At 47.6% G+C, this 21,932-nt stretch overlaps 1 protein-coding gene across 2 annotated transcripts in view; it reads left to right on the forward strand.

Moving 5' to 3' along the window:
* Positions 1-21,932, forward strand: part of ATP8A2 (ATPase phospholipid transporting 8A2) — a 420,398-nt gene that overhangs the window by 33,384 nt on the left and 365,082 nt on the right. For both annotated transcript variants that reach the window (XM_072976043.1, XM_072976044.1), the window contains exon 2: positions 7,192-7,336. In XM_072976043.1, the coding sequence (XP_072832144.1) occupies positions 7,192-7,336 (145 nt within the window). The remainder of the gene's footprint in view (positions 1-7,191; positions 7,337-21,932) is intronic.

A 21,932-nucleotide genomic window follows, 5' to 3' on the forward strand; every position in this document is an offset into this window, starting at 1 on the left:
AGGAGGATAAACGACTCAGTCAATCCATATTTGTCTGTTTTAGGAAACTCCTTGCCTTGAAACCTCTCCCCCAATTATTTATAATGTGAGCTGTACAGGAGACTCTCAGAGTAACAGAGAAAATGTCAGCTTGTGGACGCCGAGCTAATTGCCTGGCTGCTCTTCGCCCGTTTTCATTACGTCCAGGGTGAGCAGGCTTGTCACGTGACTGTCCCAGGGGTCACGGGGGTGAACGCAGGTGGCACGGGCTTAGACAAGGCCCAACGAGAGACAGCTGTGCTTTCTATTGGAATTATTTATGATCTCATGACTGGACAGAGACAGCCGCTCTGGCAACCCTGAATTGGTGGAGGGGCTGGGGGTCCGGGTGGCCCCATCTGTGTCTCCTTGGCACAGCACTGCCTTTGTGATGATTTTTGCACATTTGAGACTTTCTCACTTCTCTGTCTGAGAAGAAACGTGATCCACAAAATGTCACGTCAACAAGAAAGTCAGGAGATGCCGTCACGCTGGAAAAGTGTATTTTGTGTATCCGAGGGTCTGGGAACCAAGGTGAACGAGTTGGCCCCTGTGTTGGTTTGTTCAAATCTGCGCATAATTTTGGAGGTTCCATGGAGACTGTTAGTGGAAGTTAGGTGTCATGTGTACTTGTCACCACAGGTCCCAGGACCCTGACAGGCTGATTGCAGGTGGATCTGGGCGGTGGCTGCAGCCCACACACATGTCTTTCTATTGGATGTGGCCTTCGGCTTCCGGGCACCCAGGACCTCCCCCACCCCAACCTGGGCAGTGGCTGGAAGAAACCCCAGGAGGAGCACAGAGCGTCTTCAGTTACGCCTTTCAGGAAGAGCAGGGACAGGCCAGCTGGGCTCTGGTTTATAAGGGGACCTGGTAGATGGGTGTGTCTCTCCCTTTGGTCACATTTATGACAGACATTGGGGAGCTGGACTGAGCATTTTTGACGCGGAAGCAGAGACACCTCAGCAGGTTTTAAAGGGTGATCTGGACTCCAGAAGAGCATCGTCAGCCGTACACGAGGAAGCTCGCCTTGTTTCTGACCTTCAGGGCGTAGGGAGGAGGGGCTTGAGAGGGAAGATGCCAGTATGACAAGAAGCATCTTCGTTTTTCTCTCTGTGGGGAAAGTTTCCCCAGTCAGAGAGGGGCGCTGTGTGGGATCCCTGAGGACGGAACTGAGGGATGAGAGGTTTCATTTTCCTGAGTGGCCCACGTACCTCTAATGCGGTCTGCGAGCTGATTTTTCCAGGGGCGGGTCCTGCAAGGCTGCAGGTGGATGGCGGATGTGGGCAGGCCGGGTGCAGGGATGACAGGTGATGTGGTTCGGGCAGAGGGAACCCAGGTGAGGAGGAGCCCACCTGGGGACACGAATGCCCATGGATAAAGCCAAGCCAGACCCGTCACAGGCTGTGGCCACAAATGCCAGCAGGGAGACCAGGGGCATCGCTCTGTAGACCAGAGAAGGCAGAAGACATCTTTGCCCAAGGGTCAAGGCTCTTCCCACCCACCCCTGCCCTCCATCCTCCCAGGGCCCCTCTGAGGGAGGGAAGAAGAGGAGGAAGTCCTGGAGCCAGAGCATCTCTATTCAGGAGAGACTTAACACCGCTTGCGTGAACTTTTAAAATGGTAAAATTAGGATGAGGTCCAAATAAGACTGGATACTCCCCACTCCTTCTTTCCCCCTGTTCTCTTTTGGGTGGTACCTTAGGGTCGCTCCTTGAATTTACTCTACCACATTTTTCTGTGTCCACTGAAGACAGGGCGTGAACTTTCATGGCTGCGTCCACTCTGATTGTTGGACACGTTTATAGAGTAGCTTCCATGTCCATGCACTGGGGACGTGGAGGTGACTAAGACGGCCCTGACCTTGTGGACTTATGGCTGACGCTGGAAGACAGAAAATGAAGAGATGAATTGCTTAAGTGCAGTGAAGGAAATAACACGGCATTAGGGAATAACTAAGCTGGGCAGTGTGGCAGGGATGGCGGTCAGGGAGCGCTTCTGTGTGGAAGTGAAGTTTAAGCAGAGGCCTGAGTGATGGGAAGGAGTTAGCAAAGCCACACTGGGGAAACAGAATTCTGGGTGGGGGGAAAGGCAGGTACCAGGCTCTGGAGGGAACAGCGTTGACGTCTCTGGGAGTGGGGAGAAGACTGCTTTTGGGGGATCTCCCCGAGCAAGGGAGAGGTGTCAGGAAGGATGCTGGAGAGGTGGGCTGGTGGCGGGGCCACGTGCAGTGAACCTGTACGCCTTTGACCAAGGTCTTGTGGGTCTTCAAAATGCCTGGGACAAGCATACTGCAACTGCCCCTCTCCTGGGATTAACTAACTGCTCGAAGGCTGCGTTCACGCCTGCTGACTTGGCCGTGGGGTCTGAAGGTCCGTGCGCCTAATCTGAGCCCGGTTTTGAGGTCCAAGCAGCAGTGGGAGTATCCATTCCAGGAACAGAGGCAGTAGCTACAGAAAATGCAGTGGGCTTCCACTGATGCCTCCGCCAGCCCAGCCCCTGGAGAAGAATCCTCTGCATCGAGTATCTGAAACGCGGCTTTTCTTTTTGCTGTTGCTGTTTTTATCTATTAAATACCTTTCCTTAAATCACATCCGTCGTCACGTAATTTACACGGTGAGTGTTTATACATCTAAGGTATAAAATGGGTTGCAGGGAACAGAGCCCAGTTTGTGCTTCCTGGAAACTGGGCTTCAGGTGGCCGCGGCTCACTGCTCGTCCCCCAGCGGGAGCCACGAGGCTGTGAATAAAGAAAGCGTCCCTGGTCTGTCTCTGCTCACGTGGTGCTATTTTTGGAACGCTCTGTGCCTTCTCTGCAGGACCGAATCACAGCCATTCTCACAAGCCTAGTCAAACTCTTTCTTAATGAAATTGCCCTGTGTTTTGGGCCCTAAGACTGGCAGTCATCTACATGCTCTGAATTCCCAGATTCTTTGTTCTCTCTTGTTTCTGTTGCCTCTGCTAACGAGTCAGCTTCTGCCTTACACTGTGTGTCTTTTCCCTTCCCGCCGCCTTCATCTGGGGGGCGCCCAGTCACTTTGGATGAGTGGCACCCCACAATATTTTGAATCAGAATTAGTCAATGGCCTGTTACATCCCTCCCCATCCTCCTTCCCTGGAAAAAAAGAAAAGAGAACCCAGTAAGTATGCACAGTAATAACAGCTCCCGCCCATCGGTGTCTCTTTCCCTCTGTGTTTTTATTCCTTTAAATTCTCGAGTAGAAATGGATCACAGATGCTGTATTTGGAAAGATGTGTTTGTGCAAAGCAGGGTCCAGAAAAAGGCCTCAAAAGTGTGTCTGCCAAGGTGAGAATAATCACATTTTGCCTTCGCACAGCGTTTCCATTATGTTTATTTGATTAGGACTGATAATCAGGTCGGGTTCTTCCCCAGCCTCCGGGCTGCTCTGTATGCGACCTGAAGGATTCGGAGACATCTTTGTGAACATGGGGTAGAGGCCAGAGCTGAGGTTGAAACTCTTCAGGAAGGGGAGTGGGCATGCCTCTGTGTGCACGTGTGCATGCATGCATGTGTGTACGTCCACGTGTGTGCCCATGTGTGCGCGTGTGTCCACATGCACGTGTGTGTGTGGGCCCCACGTGTGTGCACCCATGTCTGTGCGTGTTTGCCCAACGTGTGTGGGTATGTGTGTGTGCTTGCACATGACTTGTTGCAAGGCCCTGTTCTGGAAATTTTTCCAGAGGCAAAGAAATAAAAAAAATTTTCATAATTTTCAAGTACATAAAAAATGAGGAAAATGACATAACCAACTTTTAACTCATGTAACAGAAGCTGGAACACCAGGAATTTTCTGTCGTATCTTATTGCTGCAGAAGAAGTTCAGTCTCATTTTCCCTTGAGGTGGGGGTGGGGATACAGTCAGCTACCTGTGAATGAACTTGGTTTATATGAAGGCAAAATCTGGCCTGTGAAGGGGGAGTGGTATATCACATTTTTACGACTTCTGTGTTAAAAAAAAAAAAATGAGGCTGAGGCCACATGTGGCCCAAGGCCTAAAATATTTACTGCCTGACCCTTTGCAGAAAAAGTTTGCCAGCCCTTGATTTATGTAATCGATTTCTGTTTTCCGGATTAAGGGACCAGGGCTCAAGTGGCCTGAGCTCACAGGGCGGCCTGTCCCAGTGGAAGGAGAACTGGGTTCAAGTTTCTGCAGATTTGGCTTCTAACCCCAGCTTTCATTTGACCTAATATACTTTTATGATTTCTTTTATTGAAGGGTAGTTGGTTTACAATGTTGTGTTAGTTTTAGGTGTACAGCATAATGATTCAATTATGCATACATATAATATATTCCTTTTCATATTCTTTTCCAGTATAGGCCGTTACAGAATATTGAATATAGTTCCCTGTGCTCTACAGTAGGATCTTTTATCTATTTTATATACAGTAGTTTGTATCTGCAAATCCTGAACTCCCAGTTTATCCCTTCACCCAGCCCCTCTCCCCTCTGGTAACCGTAAATTCGTTTTCTATGCCTGTGAGTCTGTGTATGTTTTGTAAGAAAGTCCATTTGTGTCATTTTTTTTAGATTTCACATATACATGATGCCATACTTCTGTGATCATTAATAAACTTTCCCTTTTGACTCTGTCATCCTGGAGTTCACAGAGTAATGTCAGCGATGCGATTCTGATACTAACTACCCAGAGTGAGTCAGACTTCACAGACTGAGGACACAATTCTCTGTAAGTCTGTCCTGACTCCAGACACCAGTGGAAAGGTCTGGGGTCCCCAGGAAACCAGCCCTTCTGAGCACCTGGCTTCAAATCCCGACTTCTCTCTTCCCCCTCAGTTTCAGTAATAAGCTAGAATAATGTAGAGCGCTCAGGAGAGAGTGCTGTACTCGTGATTATAGCTTGATCAGAAAGGACACAAATCAGGACCAGCCAAAAGAGACAGAGCGATGTTGAGGAGGGTCCCCGTGGGACGCATCCATGGCCTCAGGACAGCTCACCTGAGCTTTAGTGTCCATCGTTTTGTTGGGGGCCTCATTACACAGGTGCTGGTAATTGGCCACATGATTGAACTCTGACCGGAGACACCTTTCTACCTGCGAAACTTACCTGCGTGCAGGTCACCATGGTTACACTGGTTAATGTTTTTGAGAGTGCGACCCAGATCTTTGGGTTTTGGGTTCTCAGCAGCATCTCAAAGGGATTCTCAACTCTGGCTGTCCATTCCTATCACTTAAGGAGCTTTGAAAACAAAAGAAAAGAGACAAAGGAGTCAGAATCTGTGAAGATTTGGCCCAAGAGCTGGTTAATTTTGAGAGCGCCCTGGTGATGGTGAGGTACAGCCAGAGGGAATGCCACCTGGCGGTGAACTGTTTTATCCACAGCGGTGTCTGGAGTCCGAGCTCTCCATGCAATTCTCCATGCTCTGCCTGGGGAATTCAAAGCGGCCCTTTCTAAGACTTAAGTAAAAATAACTCAATTCAGGCAGCAAAGATGAGTGCCCAGCAGGTACCAGGCACCGTCCTGGGCGCTGAGGTCACTGCAGAGGACCGAACATGTCTCTGCTGTCCTGGTGCTTCTGGTCTTGGCCATGGGAAGACAGCCCATAAATAAATAATGTCAGGTAATGATGATAAAGGCTGTGGAGGAGAACAAAGTGGGGTGAGTGGGCAGAGAGGAGAGCAGCGCTTTCACATAGGCTGTTTCAAAAATATTCCTTGTCTGCCTTGAAATTAGCAAATGCTTTAAAATTCAGCCTCTGAAGTCCTGCCCGAGCTCCCCAGCCTGGAAGTAGGAAGTGCTGCTCTCTGCTGCCCCTGGTGGATGAGCGGAGGAGAGCAGAGGACCACAGAATGGGGGGCAGGAGGAGAGGTTCTGAGGCTGGGGTCCTTCCTGTACAGAGAGACACGCCTGACCTGTGACCAAGGACTGGCTATAAGTACCTGTCATGAAAGCATGTTAGCTCTCAATAACCAGTTTTAAATTTTGGTTGTCCACCTCTTAAGATGAGGATTATAATAGGATTCCAACCACTTAAAAGATGATGTAAATAGCCAAAACTTTCTCTTTCAAAATGTTTCTCATAGGTTGCATTCTTTGTAGCTATGAAGTGGCTGTTTACTGAAATGAAATGTCCTTTTCTTAAGTAACATGCAACACCATTTCTTTTATAGATGGAAAATGCGGCAGGTATTAGAGCAGATGCAATTTAGGGAAAACTAGAGAAGTCTCCATCATCTGTAGGGCAACTTTCTTTCCTGTGAGCCTGGACTTAAGGCGTCCCTCCCTGACGGCCACTTCTTGAGGTGGGTCGCCCTGTCCCACCAGAGACCCTGCCTTGTGTTTGGAGACGTGGGTGTGCGTGCAGCAATTGCAGTATTAGACGTGTCATCGTTTGGCAACGCTGCCACCTCTTCAGGTGAAGGTTAGGCGGCGTCTGCGCTCCAGAGAGGCTTGACTATAGGACTGAAATCACATCTTCAGGAGGCGGGCTTGCTTGGGTCCTAACCACCGGAGCAGTACCTAGAGCAATGGATGAAGGCTCACGCGTGCGTCCAGGAGCTGGGGTGGGCAGGGCGACTGCGCTCGGGTCTGTTGAGGATAACGGGGAGCCAGCCTTCGGCACTGAGGTTGGGCACTTTCATTTTGGAGCACAGAGGTGTGCTTCCGCCCTCTTCTGCGGCGGCGGCGGCGGCGGCCCAACGCAGGGCACACCCCCTTGCTGTCATCTCTCTGTTCCTAAGCACAAAGAAGCCGAGCAAGCCTAGCTCCAGAAGTCAGTCCCTGGGCCTGGAGGAGGGGCTCGCCCAGGGGAGGGGAGCTCTGGCCTCTGCTCCCCGCAGCCCCTCTGTCCGTGTGGCCCTGCCTCCAGCGGTGCGCGCTCCCCATCCCCGCGGGGCCTGCGTCCCCGCGCTGCGGCCAGGCCCGCTGGGGCGGGGGAGGGGCGGGGGTGCGGGAGGGGCCGAGTCTCCCACCCGCGAGAGAGGCTCCTCAACGCCGGGGACCGGGGCGGGGCGGGGCGGGGCGGGGCCGGGCCGGGCGAGCTGCGCGGTCTCCTGGGGCTGCCGGAGTACAGAGGCGGCCGCGTCGCTCCGAGCATCCTTTCCAGCTGGTCCCCGCCCGCCAGCTCGCCGGTGCTGCTGCCTCGGCTCAGCGTGACTTCTTTGTGTTTTGCTTTCTGCCCGCGCCTCTCTGCAGGACCTGTTCGTCCTTCTTCGGGCTACAAGAAGGCAGATGATGAGATGTCCCGGGCCACGTCTGTTGGAGACCAGCTGGACGCACCAACCCGCACCATTTACCTCAACCAAGCGCATCTCAACAAATTCCGTGACAACCAGATCAGGTAGGAGACGGCGACAGACACAGGAAGCAGTTGATTCCAGCTGGCCCGGGGCTTGGCTTCCTCTTGTTGTCTTTTCCACGCATCTAGCAGCCTCTGCCCCTCTCTGCTTCCTCCAGCCCCTTCCACTCCCCTTCCCCTGAAGCCTGGACGTCTGTCTACACCCGCGTTTCCAATCCGGTCGTGGGAATAGAGCCTTATCTTTCCTGCTTTGCTTTGGTCCTGTGCTCGGGCTGTCTGTGAGCCCAGAGGACGTTTTTACTCTTTTGTCTCCGGCAAAAATGAGGTCTGTTAGCGTTCATCCCTGAGCTCCCTCCAGGAATTCCCCCCTTTCCAGTCCTGTTTTAAGCCAACGGATAGCCTTCCGCAGCGATTTACCGACTGTATGTGGAGAAGTGCTCTGTAACGGAATCCGTCGGGTCACAAGAGCTTCAATTCAGCTCTCAACGCCCGGGTCGTTTGTTCAGAGGGCTTTATTTGCTGGGAAGCTTTGCCCAGAGTTAGCGGGAAGATGATGGAAGCTAACGTTTGCATGTCTGCTTCCTGCCGGCCGCTGTGCCGGGTGCTTTAGCCGCACTGGCTTTGTAAATCCCCGCCACCTCGCGAAGAAGGCGTTCTTACCTTTGGGTGAGGAAGCTGCCGTGGAAAGGTGTTAAATAATGTACCTGTGGTCCCTGAGCTATAAATGACCAGGCTGGAAATGGAACCCAGCCTGTCTGACTGCTGAGCTCCAGTTCTTTCTACTGCGTAAAGCTAGCTTTTTCGGGCACGGGAGTTTGCACGTTTTCAGATGTCATTAAACTTTCAGGCTTAGACAACATTATCTCTGGGAGTGACTTCAGAGGAGGTAGTTGTGTGAGTGGCTCAGAATGCCACACTCAGGCGTAGAGAGGGTAAGTCAGGTTACACATAGATTACTGACAAACCTAAATTCCAGTCCTGGGCTCCTTGAAAGCTCTGGCTAAAGCTTTGTTATGTGTTAAGTGTTCCCCTGCAGTCTTTCACTGGATAGGCTGCTTCACTGGACGTCTTTATTTAGAAAGATGTGGCTGTTGGACATTATTGTAGCTGGATAGGATTTGGGGTCGAATAATGGTGCATACTCTGCCGAGGTGACACTTCCATTTATTAAGAGTGTTAGATTATCCTGGCTTTATTTGGGGTTTTAAGAATGACCCTTGGGGCATCTTTTATACTTAAAAGTATAACTTAGAAGAATAGCTGAGGCCAGATTCAAGAATGAGTGGCTTGATTTAAGATACAGAGCACCAAACACAGTGAGGTAGTGCTTCACACACTAAGGTAGCTCTGATGGAAAGAACAGCGACAAGTGCTGGCGAGGATGTGGAGAAATGGGAACCCTTGTGTGTCACTGATGGGAATGAGAAATGGTGCAGCTGCTTTGGAAAACAGCTTGGCAGTTCCTTAAAAGGTTAGATGTAAAGTCACGTAGGACCCAGCCATTCTACTCCAAGGGGTATATACCCAAGAGGAATGAAGACATGTGTCCACATAGGAGCTGGTGCAGGTGTCCGTGACCACGTTATCATCATAGCCCAAGGTGGAAAGAGTCCAGATGTCTTTCAACTGACAAATGAATACAGAAAATATGATACAGCCCTACAATGGAATATTATTTGGCCATAAAAAGGAGTGGAATAATACAACATGGACTAACCTTGAAAATGTTATGCTGATAGGAAGAAGCCAGGAACAGATTTCATGTGTGATTCCATTTATACAAGCTATCCAGAAGAGACAAATGTATTGAGAGAGAAGATAATGAGTGGCTCCTGGGGCTGGAGAAGAGGTTGGGGAAAGGGGAGTGGCTCTAATGTGCATGGGGTTTCACCTTGGGGTGATGGAGACACAACTCTGAAATGTACTTAGACCATCTGGAATCCTGCCCTGACGATATAGATCCATTTCCTTAGACCTTCTCATTGAGTTTCTTTTAAAAAGGTAAAAAGATTTATTTTTGAAAAGATACATACTGTATAAGGATATGGAATTGAAGAGTTACTCTTCTTTTTAAGCTTTAAGATATTTTCAAATAGTATTTTTTCTTAGTTCTTATTCATTTTCTTAATTTTGATTCGCATTTGTGCAGGCTTGAAGCTGGAAGAAGGAAATAGGGGTCGTTGGGTTTTGTCTAAATTCTTTAGTTTCCATGGAAGGGGAAGGTTTTTTTTTTTTTTAAAGTCTTGGTAATGGGACCTCACAATCTGTTCTCTAATCAAGACTCACATTGGCTTTTTAAATTGAATTGTAGTTGATTTGTGTTAGTTTCTGGTGTACAGTATGGTGGTTCAGTTATACATATATATAATTCTTTTTCGTATTCTTTTTCATTGTAGGCTATTACAGCTATTGAATGTGGTTCCCTGTGCTGTACAGTAGGACCTTGTTGTTTATCTATTTTGTATATAGTAGTTTGTATCTGCAAATCCCAAACTCCTAATTTATCCCTCCCCCCTGCCTTTCCCTCCTGGTAATCATAAGTTTGTCTTCTGTGTTTGTGAGTCTGTTTCCATTTTGTAAATAAGTTCACTTGTGTCTTTTTTTTAGATTTCACATATAAGCGACATCATATGATAATTGTCTCTGACTAACTTCATGTAGTATGACCATCACCAGGTCCATCCACATTGCTGCAAACGGCAATGTCTCATCCTTTATTATGGCCGAGTAGTACTCCATTGCATATGCACACCACAGCTTCTTTATCCGAGACTCACACTGACTTGGAGGCTGATTTTATCATCAGTCAGAGATTTCCAGGGACTGCCTGCTGTGCGGTCTTGCCTGTGCTTTTTAGGGGTAGGGGACAGGGAAGCGGGCGTATCTTTGGGCTGGCTAGGAGCGAAGTGAGCAGACATGGACTACTCAAAGCCTTGTATGAGTGAATAATTGAATTAATTAAATATATTAAATATTCATATAATTTTTCAGTTCATGGTTTATACATGAGCCTAAGTTTCAGAATACACTGAATAGGCTCTGAGAAATTAAAGTGTGGCCTGCTGTTCTATAAGATGGTCTTCAAATATTTGCTTCACCTTGACTGTGTTTTTCATGAGGAATTATTGTTGGTAATGTGATTCATACTTTATTCAAGAATTGATTATAAATGGATTCTCTTGGCACTATAGCTTAAGCATTTTACAAAATGTTGTCCAACATTGTTTTAGCACTTGAATGTCACTGAAATCAAGCTTTATAACAATATTGATTTTTTTTAAAATAAGGCTTTTTTTTTTAAAATAAGGCTTTTTACTTGGTTCTGAATGCTTGCTAAAAGTTGGTAAAGCTATTCAAAGGATATTTTCCTAAAAGTGAGTTGGTAAAGGATTTTTTTTTCTTAATATAATTTTTCTTGCGGAAGCATGAATGGTTTTTCTTGGAGCGTGGGGCAGGGAGTGTCTATCCCAGACTGTTTGCTTCTAAATCAAGGCTTTTGAAAAGAAGGGACTACGTGGGACAGAGGCCCTGATGCCCATTCATGGAGTTGGGGTGTTGGTGTATTTGGTCACCCTGCATCTCCGGAGGCTGCCCTTCCTGGAGCGGAGCTGTCTCGCTTACCTTCTGGACCCCAGGCCCTCCCTGGCTTGGAACCTCAGGGGTCTTGGCAGTTGCTCTGTGACCGCCTTCATGGGCAACTGGCGTTCTGACTTCACAGAAAGGACTGGCGTTTGCTGGGGAGGGATGTGGTGGTGGGGCGCTGGGCGAGGTTAGGGAGGGCAGTGTGCTACAATTCTGAACAGGGATGGATGGTTCAGGGTTAACGCTTGGACTAGTTTACCCACAAAAGAGGCTCAGCCTGGCCCCCAGGAGTGAGGAAGTCACTGCCGGAGCTGGCTGTAGCCTTGGCACCGCAGGAGTGCCCGACATGGTAACTCTGAATTCCAAGCAGTTCCTTGAAATTCTGGGAGTCTGTGCCATGTAACTGGATGTCTCTCTAAACCTTGTTCTTGACACTGAAAACAATGCCGGTGTTTGATCTAAAGCTGTGGTGGGCTGAAGTTTTCCGTTGTTGAAGCCAATGAATTTGGATTATCATAGAGAAATATGACATGGTCTTCTCTCCTGGGCGTTGATTTTCTAGGGCCTCAGCTGCGAAGACAGTGACTGTCTTCAGTCATTCAGAACTGAGTAGACATTGCAGCGTCCGTCTACACGTGTAAGATCTTACATATATCCACCTTACGAGATGCCTTTTTTCTGAAGTGTACGATCGCATCTCCTTTAACATTCAACAGCTTTATTCGGCTGTAATTCACATACCATATAACCATCCATGTAAAGGATGCAATTCAGTGCCTTTGAGTACTTTTAGAGTTGTACAACCATGAACACAATTTTGGAACATTTTTGTCACTTCCAGAGGAAACTGTACTGTTTAGCTATCTTCTCCCCATCCTTCCTCCCTCAGCTCGAAGCAGCCACTCATCTTCTTTCTGTCTCTGCAGGTTTTCCTGTTCTCCACATTCCACGTGCAGGATGCCGTTTTCCTTTAAGCGTTTTAAGTTAAACAGTAAATGCTTACAGAAAACTTGCCACTTAGAGGGGGCCGGTGGCAAACATTAAAGTTTGTGTATCTAAATTTGAAAAAAATGTTTCAAGGTGAAAAAAAATTTTTTTCCAGAAAGTATCTTGAAATGATTTACTGATCAAAGGAATGGACAGTATTTATGTAATCAAGATCAGGCAGTGAAGTCTTTTTGTGTGATTATCAGCATACCATTTACAACTGTGAGTTTCAAGGCTGTAAAGGGATTTTCTCAGTGTTTGAAGTGAGGTCTTGCAAAGCAAGGTAGGCATGTTTACAGTTGCTCAGTTTTGAATGAGTCCTTCATTTCAGGTGGGAGTTTTAGTTAGCAAAAATCTTCATTAAAGCAATAACCTGACTTTGTCAAGCTACTGCATTTCTTAGGTTGGTTTGTCTTACAAGAAAATGGCTTTATGAATATTTTGCTGGTTTTGCCGGGATAAGTTTAAAATAGAATTTTGCCTTTACTGAAAAGGGAATTGAGCACTGGGTTTTTACAGCATCGTAGTTTTATGTATTATACTGCGATCCTGGTGTCTGAAAGGATATTTTTGTCTTAAAAAATAGAGGACAAAGTCATATTCAAAACCGGTGTGTGCGTGAATAGTGGTGTCAGAGGATGCGTGTGGTCCTGGATCTAAGATCGTGGAGGGCGGGAGGATGAACGGTTGTCTCTGAACATCTAGAGCTGCGGAGCTGAGGTGGGAGCCGGTCTTCACACTTAGGGTGCTTGCCATTTAACAGGGAAACGATACCGAGATCCCGGTAACGACCGTGACTTCCTTCTGATTCCTATACAGATCGTTGTTTTAAAAACCGGGGTTTACATGTCTCGTTTGAGACAACTGTTCTTGGCAAGTTGGGCAAAGGTACAGGTGTATAAAAATCCTTAGCGAGCAGTTGGTTGTGTTGAATGCATTCCGTTTTCCTACTTTACAACAGTCTCAAGATTTTCAGACATTTATGCTTTTTTTATTTATCTGTTTATTTTTGTATTTTTTAATAAAAATTGTATTTAAGGTGTACAACCTGACGGCTTGATAGAAATACTGCGGTCAGGCTAGTTAACATATCACCTGCTCACACAGTTACTGCTCACTCTTCTTAATTTAGAGGCATGTGCTCAGTCAGTGTCCGAACCAGGGCCTCCCACCCTGTGTCCTGACCACGAGCGAGCGCCGTGTGTGTCCGGCGTCCTTCATACCTGCGCGCAGCGGTTCACGCTGCAGAAGATGCTTGTCATCAGAACTTCGATCAGGTCTGCACCCCCGGGCAGGCCTCTGAGGCGCTCTGCAGGTAAAAGCATTCGACCCAGGGGCCTTTGGCATTGTGTATTTCAGGTAACCATGAAATGCTTGAGCTTTGTTGAAATACGTTTTTAGAAACAGAAAAGTGTGGCAGCCTTGGGCAATACTAGAGTTTGTGTGCATAACATTTGATCTGGTTCCTCTGCAGTTGAAAAAGTAGAAACATGGACTGCAGAAAACCCGACAGCCAGAGTTTAGTCACGTGAGCTTTTGTGAGGTTACCTAGAAAGTGGCAGCCAGGTGTCCATTCCGCCCCCTATGGCTGCGTCACTCAACAGACAGCAAAGCGTGCTCAGAAATGCTGATCAGCAATCCTTTCAAGAGGGACAATGCTTTGAGAGAACAAAAGGAGAGGTCCGACCATTGTTGGGATGCAGGGATGTTCTGCAAAGAAATTTCCTGAAATCCATGAGGTTGGTTTGACCACTGAAATGCCGATCTATCCTTTTCTCCTAAATGAAAGCCAGCTCTTCAAAACTTAAACTGTAGGCTGTTAGCTACCCTTACCTATTTTAAAAAAATTAGATGTAGTTAAGAAAGGCTTTGGGATTGAGTTTGGGATGTTGTCGTTGGTCATTCTGAGGGATTGTTTCCTGTATCTTGGGCATTTGTCACTCCACAGGCTCCTGGAGGGAGCTGGCTGGTTTTAGCTTTCAGACCTGCCTGAGACAAGGTGACAGCTGGAGAGGGGGCCAAGCTTGTCGCATAAGTTCTGTGTCCGCATCAGTGGGCTCCAGACCTTTCTGATCGCATGTCCCATCCGTAAAACCTTTTACCATGAACCTGTCATACGTGTATCTAACTGTCTAACTCTCATGAGTTATTATCTCAAGACCCAATACCTATTTACCAAGATTCTCGGTTAAGAATTATGGATGTAAATCCATATTGTTGGTAATTTTCTTGATTTTGGACATTTTTGGCTGATTTATCAGATTTGATTAAATATCCTGACATTCAACCTGGAAGAGCGGTTTTGAAGAGCTTTTGCTTCCTGGAGGTGCCGGTCCTGAGGTTTACTTGCTGCCCTTAGTTCATCCCTTTCAGGCTGTGGCTGGCTGCGCTGTGCGAGTCGGAAGCCACTGCTCTTTTTGGGAGGGTTAGTTGAGTTGAAATTAGGTTAATGGATCCATAAACACCCCTCACTGGACACAGAATAAGCAGAGAACAGCCAGGGGAGGCTCCCACTCTCACCCCCGTCCTAGTCACCGCAGCTGCCGTCACAAGATACCACAGCCAGGGACTCAGACAACGAAGTTTGTCTTCCCACAGTCGTGGAGGCTGGAAGTCCTGGAGGAGGGTGCCAGCAGGGTTGGGTTTGGTGAGGACGCTCTTCCTGACTTGCAGACGACAACCTCACTGTGTGATGAGAGAGACACCAAGCTTTCCGCTGCCCCTTCTTGGAAGGGCACTGACCCCATCGCAGTGGCCCCACCCTCACGACCTCATCTCAACTTCAGAGCTTCCCAAAGGCCCCCCCCAAATAACATCACAGGGCAGGGTGGGGGCCATTAGGGCTCCAACATGTGGGTTTTCGGGGGACACAGCTGAGCCCTGGCACCCCCCTCCCCCACTGCTAGGAGTTCTCCTTCAGCTGTGTTACGGAGGATCACGGAGGGCACCAGTGTCAGTCCATTCAAGAAATGTCATTAAAGCCCAATTTTTGAAGGTGCCTGTGCATGTGAGCTCTGATTGCTTCTTCCCACACCCTGCGGTGGAGCCAACCGCTTTAGATTCTCATCCTCGGAGGAAACCTACCTGGTCTGACCCAGTCTGACTTTGACCTTGGGCCTCAGCAGCACAGAGACTGAGCGCAGCAAGGAGACGCAGTGCGCTAAGAACAGAGCTGGTGTAAGTTCACATTAAACTTACCGTGACTTCCGTACAGCCAAACGCCAGCTAGGATCCTTTCCTGTAGATTGGTAAAAACCTTAAACTCGGTCCCAGTGGATAATTAGATTGCTATCCAGTTGTGAACATAAAGTCTGTATTTTTCTTTCCCCATCTTTCCCTCCCCCTCCCTTCCTTGTTTGGACTGTCAGCTTCTCAGCCACTCGGACTCCGCTTTGACTGCCCCTAAGGGCCTGGGTGCTGTGCGTAATACAGAACCTGAATGCTGAATTGCAGATTCAGTTCTATAAAGGGATAGTCCTTAAATTATCCAATCAAAAAATTACTCCTTTATCTTGATTCCTGTAAAGGGTGGAGGTTTTGAAAGTGTTACTGTCTAGCATATGAAATATGTTACGGAGCTCTGACGATTTGAAAATAGAGCTCATTATGTGAAAACAGGAAAGCTGTTTGCTGAGTAGTATCATGATTATTCCCCTGCATCCTAGCTCTGTTGAAACTGCCTCCTATTAATTTTTAACGCTCCCTTTACAAATTGGAGTTCCTTAATCATTCCAGGGCTGATCTATCAGAGTAAATTGAATGATTTCCTGTAATGGCTCTGAAGGGCAAAGAGAAATGTTAACTTCTCTGTTTCACCGTCCTGCCTGCCAGCTGTCCCACGGTTTTACTGCCACTTACATTTCAAGTTCTGTTCTCTCCGTGTACTTAGACATCGCAGGAGAAACGATTTTAAGGACAGGAGTGTGTGTGTACGTATGTACACAGTCATTCTGTCTACGGTGGCCTCGGCATAGGTCAGCTGTGCTTATAAGCCAAACGTCGTCAATATTACAAAGTCGCGGAACTCCAAGGCCAGAGGCAACGTCATGGGAGATTCATACTGGTGCCTTTACCAGTCTCCGCCCTCCGTCCTGTGTAAACGTGCACACGCACGCACACCTGAAACTGTCACTCAGTGCTTGCAATTCATTTGCCTACAAATGAAGGTCTGTCTCCATTAAGGGTTGGAGAAGTTGTCTATATCTTTGCCCTTGAAACTGCATCTGAGAACTCCAAAACTAATATTAACCTTTGAGGAAATATTGAGAAAGCTGGCTGTCACTAATCAGCCACTGACCTTTTTTTTTCATGTTTCTAATTCCGATTCCCGGGGACCGCACATTTCGAGTTTTGTGGACCATTTGATAACATTTTCTTTGGATGGTTCATGGGCATAATGCAGTGTTGCAATATTTTGTCATATGTCATACACTTAAGTAGACAAGAAGCTATTTTTAATACAGTGCTATAGAGCAAAATAAGTTTTATAGAAACCAACCCACGATCTTTGAGGATTTTGGAATAGTGGATTGCTTTATAAGAAAGTTGACTGACTTTGATTTTAAATCTTGATTCTTTCTATATAAATAGTTTGCAGATATTGCTTTAAGATTCTTCCACATCCGTATGTTTTCTCACACAGGTGAAAGTAAATCGATCACACATCATATATTCTTTTGAACTATTTTAAGAAGGGACCTCATGACTTTCGATATTTTGAGATACTATGATTAGAAAAAAATGAATGTACACCTGATCTTAGCCAAAAAGCCAAGAAGTGATGAAAAAATGAATATAATAAGAATGTCTAGGCTTTTTGAGAAACTGATACACTGCTTACTTTTTGAAATACATCTGGTATTTAAAAAACTAGAACAGCATGAAAATGAGCTCATGCACGCCCGTGGAATAACAATGTTTATAACGTGACGAGTGGGGCTGTGGTTGGGTCGTGGAGCTTTGTGGTCACGTTGGTGAGACTTTGACGGTCTCTGACTAAAAAGGAATTGCCTCTAAGACTTTTTGCCAAGTTTTTGTACCCCATGAACGATTGAATGCATTTTATAGGATCTGTGAAATGGTGTCAGTGTGCTGGTCCCTTTCCGCCCTCAGCTCCCCGTCCTCGTGTCTTGCACTCTGCGGGCTGCACTGCGCTGCTCAGCTCCCTTTGCCTGGCTGAGGACACCCGGGTATGCAGATTATTTTGTTAAAAAACCTTACATTGCATAAGAAAAGCGTGTTTATTTGGTCTGGGGCAGGGCTCTGATTTGTTTGAAACTAGGACTAGGTGACTGCAGAATGTGGTCCTCATTGTCACCCTGTCCTGCAGTGCATAGTTCATAGGGTTATTGTGAGGATTAATTAGATGAGTTAATATGCATAAAGCAGGGGGAGGGTAGAGCTCAGTGGTAGAGCATGTACTTAGCATGCACGAGGTCATGGGTTCAATCCCCAGTACTGCCATTAAAAAAACAATAATAAATAAATGAATAAATAAAAAAAAAACTAATTATCTCCCTTCCTCCTTCCTCCTAGAAAAACAAGGATAAAATATTGGGCTTTCAAAAGGAAAAAAATAGAAAAAGAATAAGAAAAATAAAAGTTGAAAAAATAAAGTGACAATATAGGCTGACAATTAAAAATTTTTTTAAATATGCATAAAACACTTTAAACCGTGCCTGGCTGAGTGAGTCATGAATTTTGCATTTTAGATTGTATGTTTGGCAGTAACTTTCTTCAAAACTCTGTACATATTGCTTGAGTCAAAAAAAAACCACATAGGTTTTGAGTTGCATTCATAGAGATTCAGAAATAACGTGCAGATTGAGTGGATGAGCGGATGTAAGGAACAAGCACAAACATCTTCTTGCAGCAGCCTGATTTGTAAGATTTAATTTTAGGATTTGCCTGAGGTTATCAGGGAGAATTGATTTTATTTTATTATTATTGTTATTTAAAAAATTATGCACCAGATGTGTTCTTTATTAATTGGCTGTAATAAATACCACAGATGGGGTGGTTTAAACAGCAGAAATTTATGTTCCCACGGTCCTGGAGCTGGAAACCCAGGACCAAGGCGCTGGCCGGGGTCGGGCTCGTCTGAAGGTCTCCCTCTCGGGCGCGTGGATGACCGTCTCCCCCTTGTGTCTCCACGTCACCGTCCCTCTGTGTGTGTGTGTGTGTGTGTGTGTGTGTTCTGATGTCCTCTTTCTTTTTTTTGAGAATTTGAAATTACTAAGTGTCTTTTGGGAAAATGTAACATAAAAAGCTCTCAGTGTGTACTATCTTTTTTTTTGGTTGTTTTCTTTTCTTTTTTTGAGGGAAGGCAATCAAGTCAGGTGAAATGGGTAAAGCAAACTTGGTAGGTCCTGGCTTACCAGTTCCCAGCTGGACGATTTGCACCAGCAATTTCTCTGAGGCTGCGCTTCCCCGACTGTCAGATGGGAAGCATGCTTCCTTGAAGGCTTCTTGTGATGTTAAATGAGGTTCCAGACATTTAACACCGTGGGTCTGGCCTGTCATGTGGTCCGGTTGCTTCCTCCCCGCTTTTTCTTTTTGATTGTGATCAATACACATAGCGTAAAACTTAGCATCTTCACTGTGTTTGAGAGTACGTTTCAACAGGGTTAAGTCCACTCACACTATCGTGGGCGCCACCTCCAGCACGCCTTCCGTCTTCCCAAACAGACTTTCTCTCCATCCAACAGCTCCCTCCTCCCCTCCCTCCCCCTCCCCTCCCCCACCAGCCCCCACCACCCTGCTGCCTGTCCCTCTGGATCTGATACCCCAGACACCTCGTGTGATAGCCTCACCGCGCTTGGCAGTGGTGCTTCCCTACCGTCGTAGGGAGGTCCAGGACTCTATCCAGCTGTCGTTTTTTTAATGGCGTCTCCATCCTTCGATTCAGCTCTGATTTATCTTGTGTCTTCTGTGTACTGTGGAAGCACCATTTAAAAAAAATTAGGAATAAGTGTAAAGGAGATCCAAGTGACTTTTCTTCCCTTCTGTTTCTGCACTGTGGTCAGCTCCATCCTCCCTTTGCCCCGTGGCCCTGGGAAAGCTGAAGTACTCCAGGGCTGGATGGAGAAGGAGAAGGCGGAGGGGGCGCCGGGGCGGCTGGGCCGGGCTTTTGCTGGCGCCGCCTTGTCAGGTAGGCGGCTTCTCTGCCCCAGCTCAGGCTCTCACTCCCCACTTCCGCAGCGACCCCCACGCCCACCCCACTACCGTTTTTTCTGGGTGGTTATCGTTCCAGAAGAGTGAAGGCGCTGGGGTTCTCTCTGTCCAGGGATGTTGCCCCTTCTGTTCCGTCTTCAGTGAGATACACAGGGCAGTGCCCATCCCATCCCTAGCTTTGGGGTCCATGGCCGCATGTTCCTTCTCATCCTGGGTTCTGGCTGCGGCGAGTTACCCGCTGGGCCTCCAACCATGCACTTTCCCTGGAATGCTCTCTCCTTCCCGGCTAAAGCCTCTCCTGCTGGCCAGCTCGGGCTTTCAAGGCTCAAGTCTCACATCACTGAAGAAGCACGTCTTTCTTGTCTGGCATCCAGCCCGCCTTGGCAGGCTGAGCCCCCTCCCAGTCCCCAGGCCCGCCCTGACTTCTCTGCTGGGACCTTGTGTTGTGTCACATCTGCTTTTATGTCTGATCCCCAGCTCGGCTGCATCACCCTTGGTGGCCAACTCTGTCTGCCTCACTGAGTGCCCTGCTGGCCCCCAGCACACGGCCCAGCCAGGCGGGAGCAGAGTCTTGGCCGAGTGACCTTGCTCCGCAGGTGAAGGTCAGATTGTACAGGAAATAGGAATTGGCTTTGCATATTGTTACCAGATTTCCCTTGTACTTAATTGCTTACTGAACAAACCCCCAAAGCTGTTACTGAAGCCTCAGAAATTGATGTATTGTGTTTCTGATGTGCTTTTATACATAAAGTATTCTCGAAAGGGGCGGCTGAGTTACATGCTTTTAATGTCAGTTCCTCAGATTTAAGAGATTGATATCTGCCCTCAGACACGGGCACCTTTGGGATTTTATGTGAGAGCTGGCATCCTTCGTCATTTATGTCAACTCAAGTTTAAAATCTGCTTATTCGACACATTTATTTTTGGCCCCCGGTCCACACTGGTCCCTGTGCGGCCACAGGGAGACGGTGGGAAACGTGAGGACTCTGCATTCGTGGTTCTGATCATTGGACCCCCCTCTAGTCCCCTCTGCACTCCAGCTTTTTGGGGCGGTTTGGGTGACGGTGATGACTTCGAGCCCACACGTGCTCATGAAAATTGAAAGATTTCGAGTTTTTCATAAAATTGAAGCTATTTCATGAAGTAATGAAAATATTTTCATATGAAATAATAGTCATATGAAATATCAAAACTATTTCATAAATAATTTTCGTAATTTTAAAATTGGTAGGCCAAATCAAGAAAATAAAATATAACATAACCGGAATGATTTAGGAGTTGTCTAAATTAAATGTTTTGCAGACGTCTTGGTTTTGTTCACTTTCCCTTACGACTCACTTGACAGTCACCGATGTGAATACCGTAGCCGCCTGTCAGCGGAGGACCCAGGTCCAGCCTGCTACGGAGATACCGAAGCGACTGAACGGGCGGGGGTAGCGCAGGGGTAGCGCGCTCAGCTCCCCTGAGGTCCTGAGTTCTATCCCCGGTACCGCCATCAAAATAAATAAATAAACCTAATCCCCCCCACCGCCGCCCAAGAAACCACGACTGAACAAGTAGTTGTGCTTTTTCTTTTTTTGTACTATAATTTTATTATTTATTGCCAGGATTAGATAAAACTTTAATAAAGACAGTGTTTGCTGCCTGTTCTCTGGTCAGTTTTATATGTTTTAACTTCATGATTGCTACTGAAAGGAATTTTGCCACATGGAGGAGAGGACTGTGAAAGCCCCGTCTTCTCTGGGTATGAGACACACGGAATGCAGCTGTGCCCACCCGTGGCCACGTCTCAGGCTCCCGGACCGCGGGCTGCGCCCCCGCACCTGTGCAGGTGCACTTGGCTGTAGCATCCTGTCTTTCAGGCCTCAGTTCCCTCCTGTGTAAGATGAGGGACTCGAATTAGATGTTCAGGGTCTCCTCCAGCTCTGAGATCCTGGGGTGACTGGATCCCGGGGGGGAGGCCTGGCTCTTGGGGAACTGCTTTGGCTGACCTACTGGCCGGTTACTGCTGTGACCCCCGCCTGCCGTCTTGAGGGCCCTTGGGGAGACGCTGGCGGCGGTGCGTGGATGTGCGCGTGGGCTTCCTGTTGCTTTGGTCCCTACGACTAGGACTGAGGTCTCCCTCTGCCCTTGGGAGGAAACGGACCCTCTGTCGGCCCCAGAGTTCATTTGTTCAGACTTTTGAATTATATTCTTCCAAACTATATTCTTTCCTATCCACTTAGTCCGTCTGATGATAGCACTACTCTCCTGTCGCTGAGTTTTCAATTTGCTCATGACTTTTGTGCGGCGTGTTTCATGCTGTGTCGTTAGTACCTAGAATTTCCCCCTGGTGGTGACGTGGCTGTCCTTAGTGCTTTGGCCTTAGACGGGAGTTCGATGTCACCTGACAGCCTTTGCTTTCTTTTTGTCCGTGTGTGTGTCATGGCCCATGAACTTGCCTTCCCTCTCTCTGAGTTATGCAGCAGAAGCCCCACAGAGGGCCTGCCTCTGCCAGTGCGGGCGCCCACCTCTCCGTCGTCATAACTTTTTGATGGTGTGTTCCTTTGTTTCTTCTCTTGTTGTTGCTTCCGTGCCTTTTCCTGGACTCTTGGGCTGGGTTGCAGAGATGTATTGTGGGGTCGCTAAGCAGACGGGAGGAGCAGCATCAGTTTGGCCCACACAGCCCGTGCAGGCCCAGGAGGGGCCAACGGCATGTCCGAGACTGCACCACTGGGCCAGGGGGGCTTGTGGTAGATGTGGCTGGCAGTGGATGTGAGAACCATGCACATGCTGGTGGCCATTTGAGACACAGAAGTGAGTGGACAAGATGCTTGAGGACGTTGAATGAGAGAAGTTCCCTGTCTAAGGGCCCATCAATGAAGATGGGGAGGGGGGACCCAGGGAGGAAGGTGGC

Source organism: Vicugna pacos, chromosome 14, assembly GCF_048564905.1.
Source record: "Vicugna pacos chromosome 14, VicPac4, whole genome shotgun sequence".
NCBI classification, from domain to species: domain Eukaryota; kingdom Metazoa; phylum Chordata; class Mammalia; order Artiodactyla; family Camelidae; genus Vicugna; species Vicugna pacos.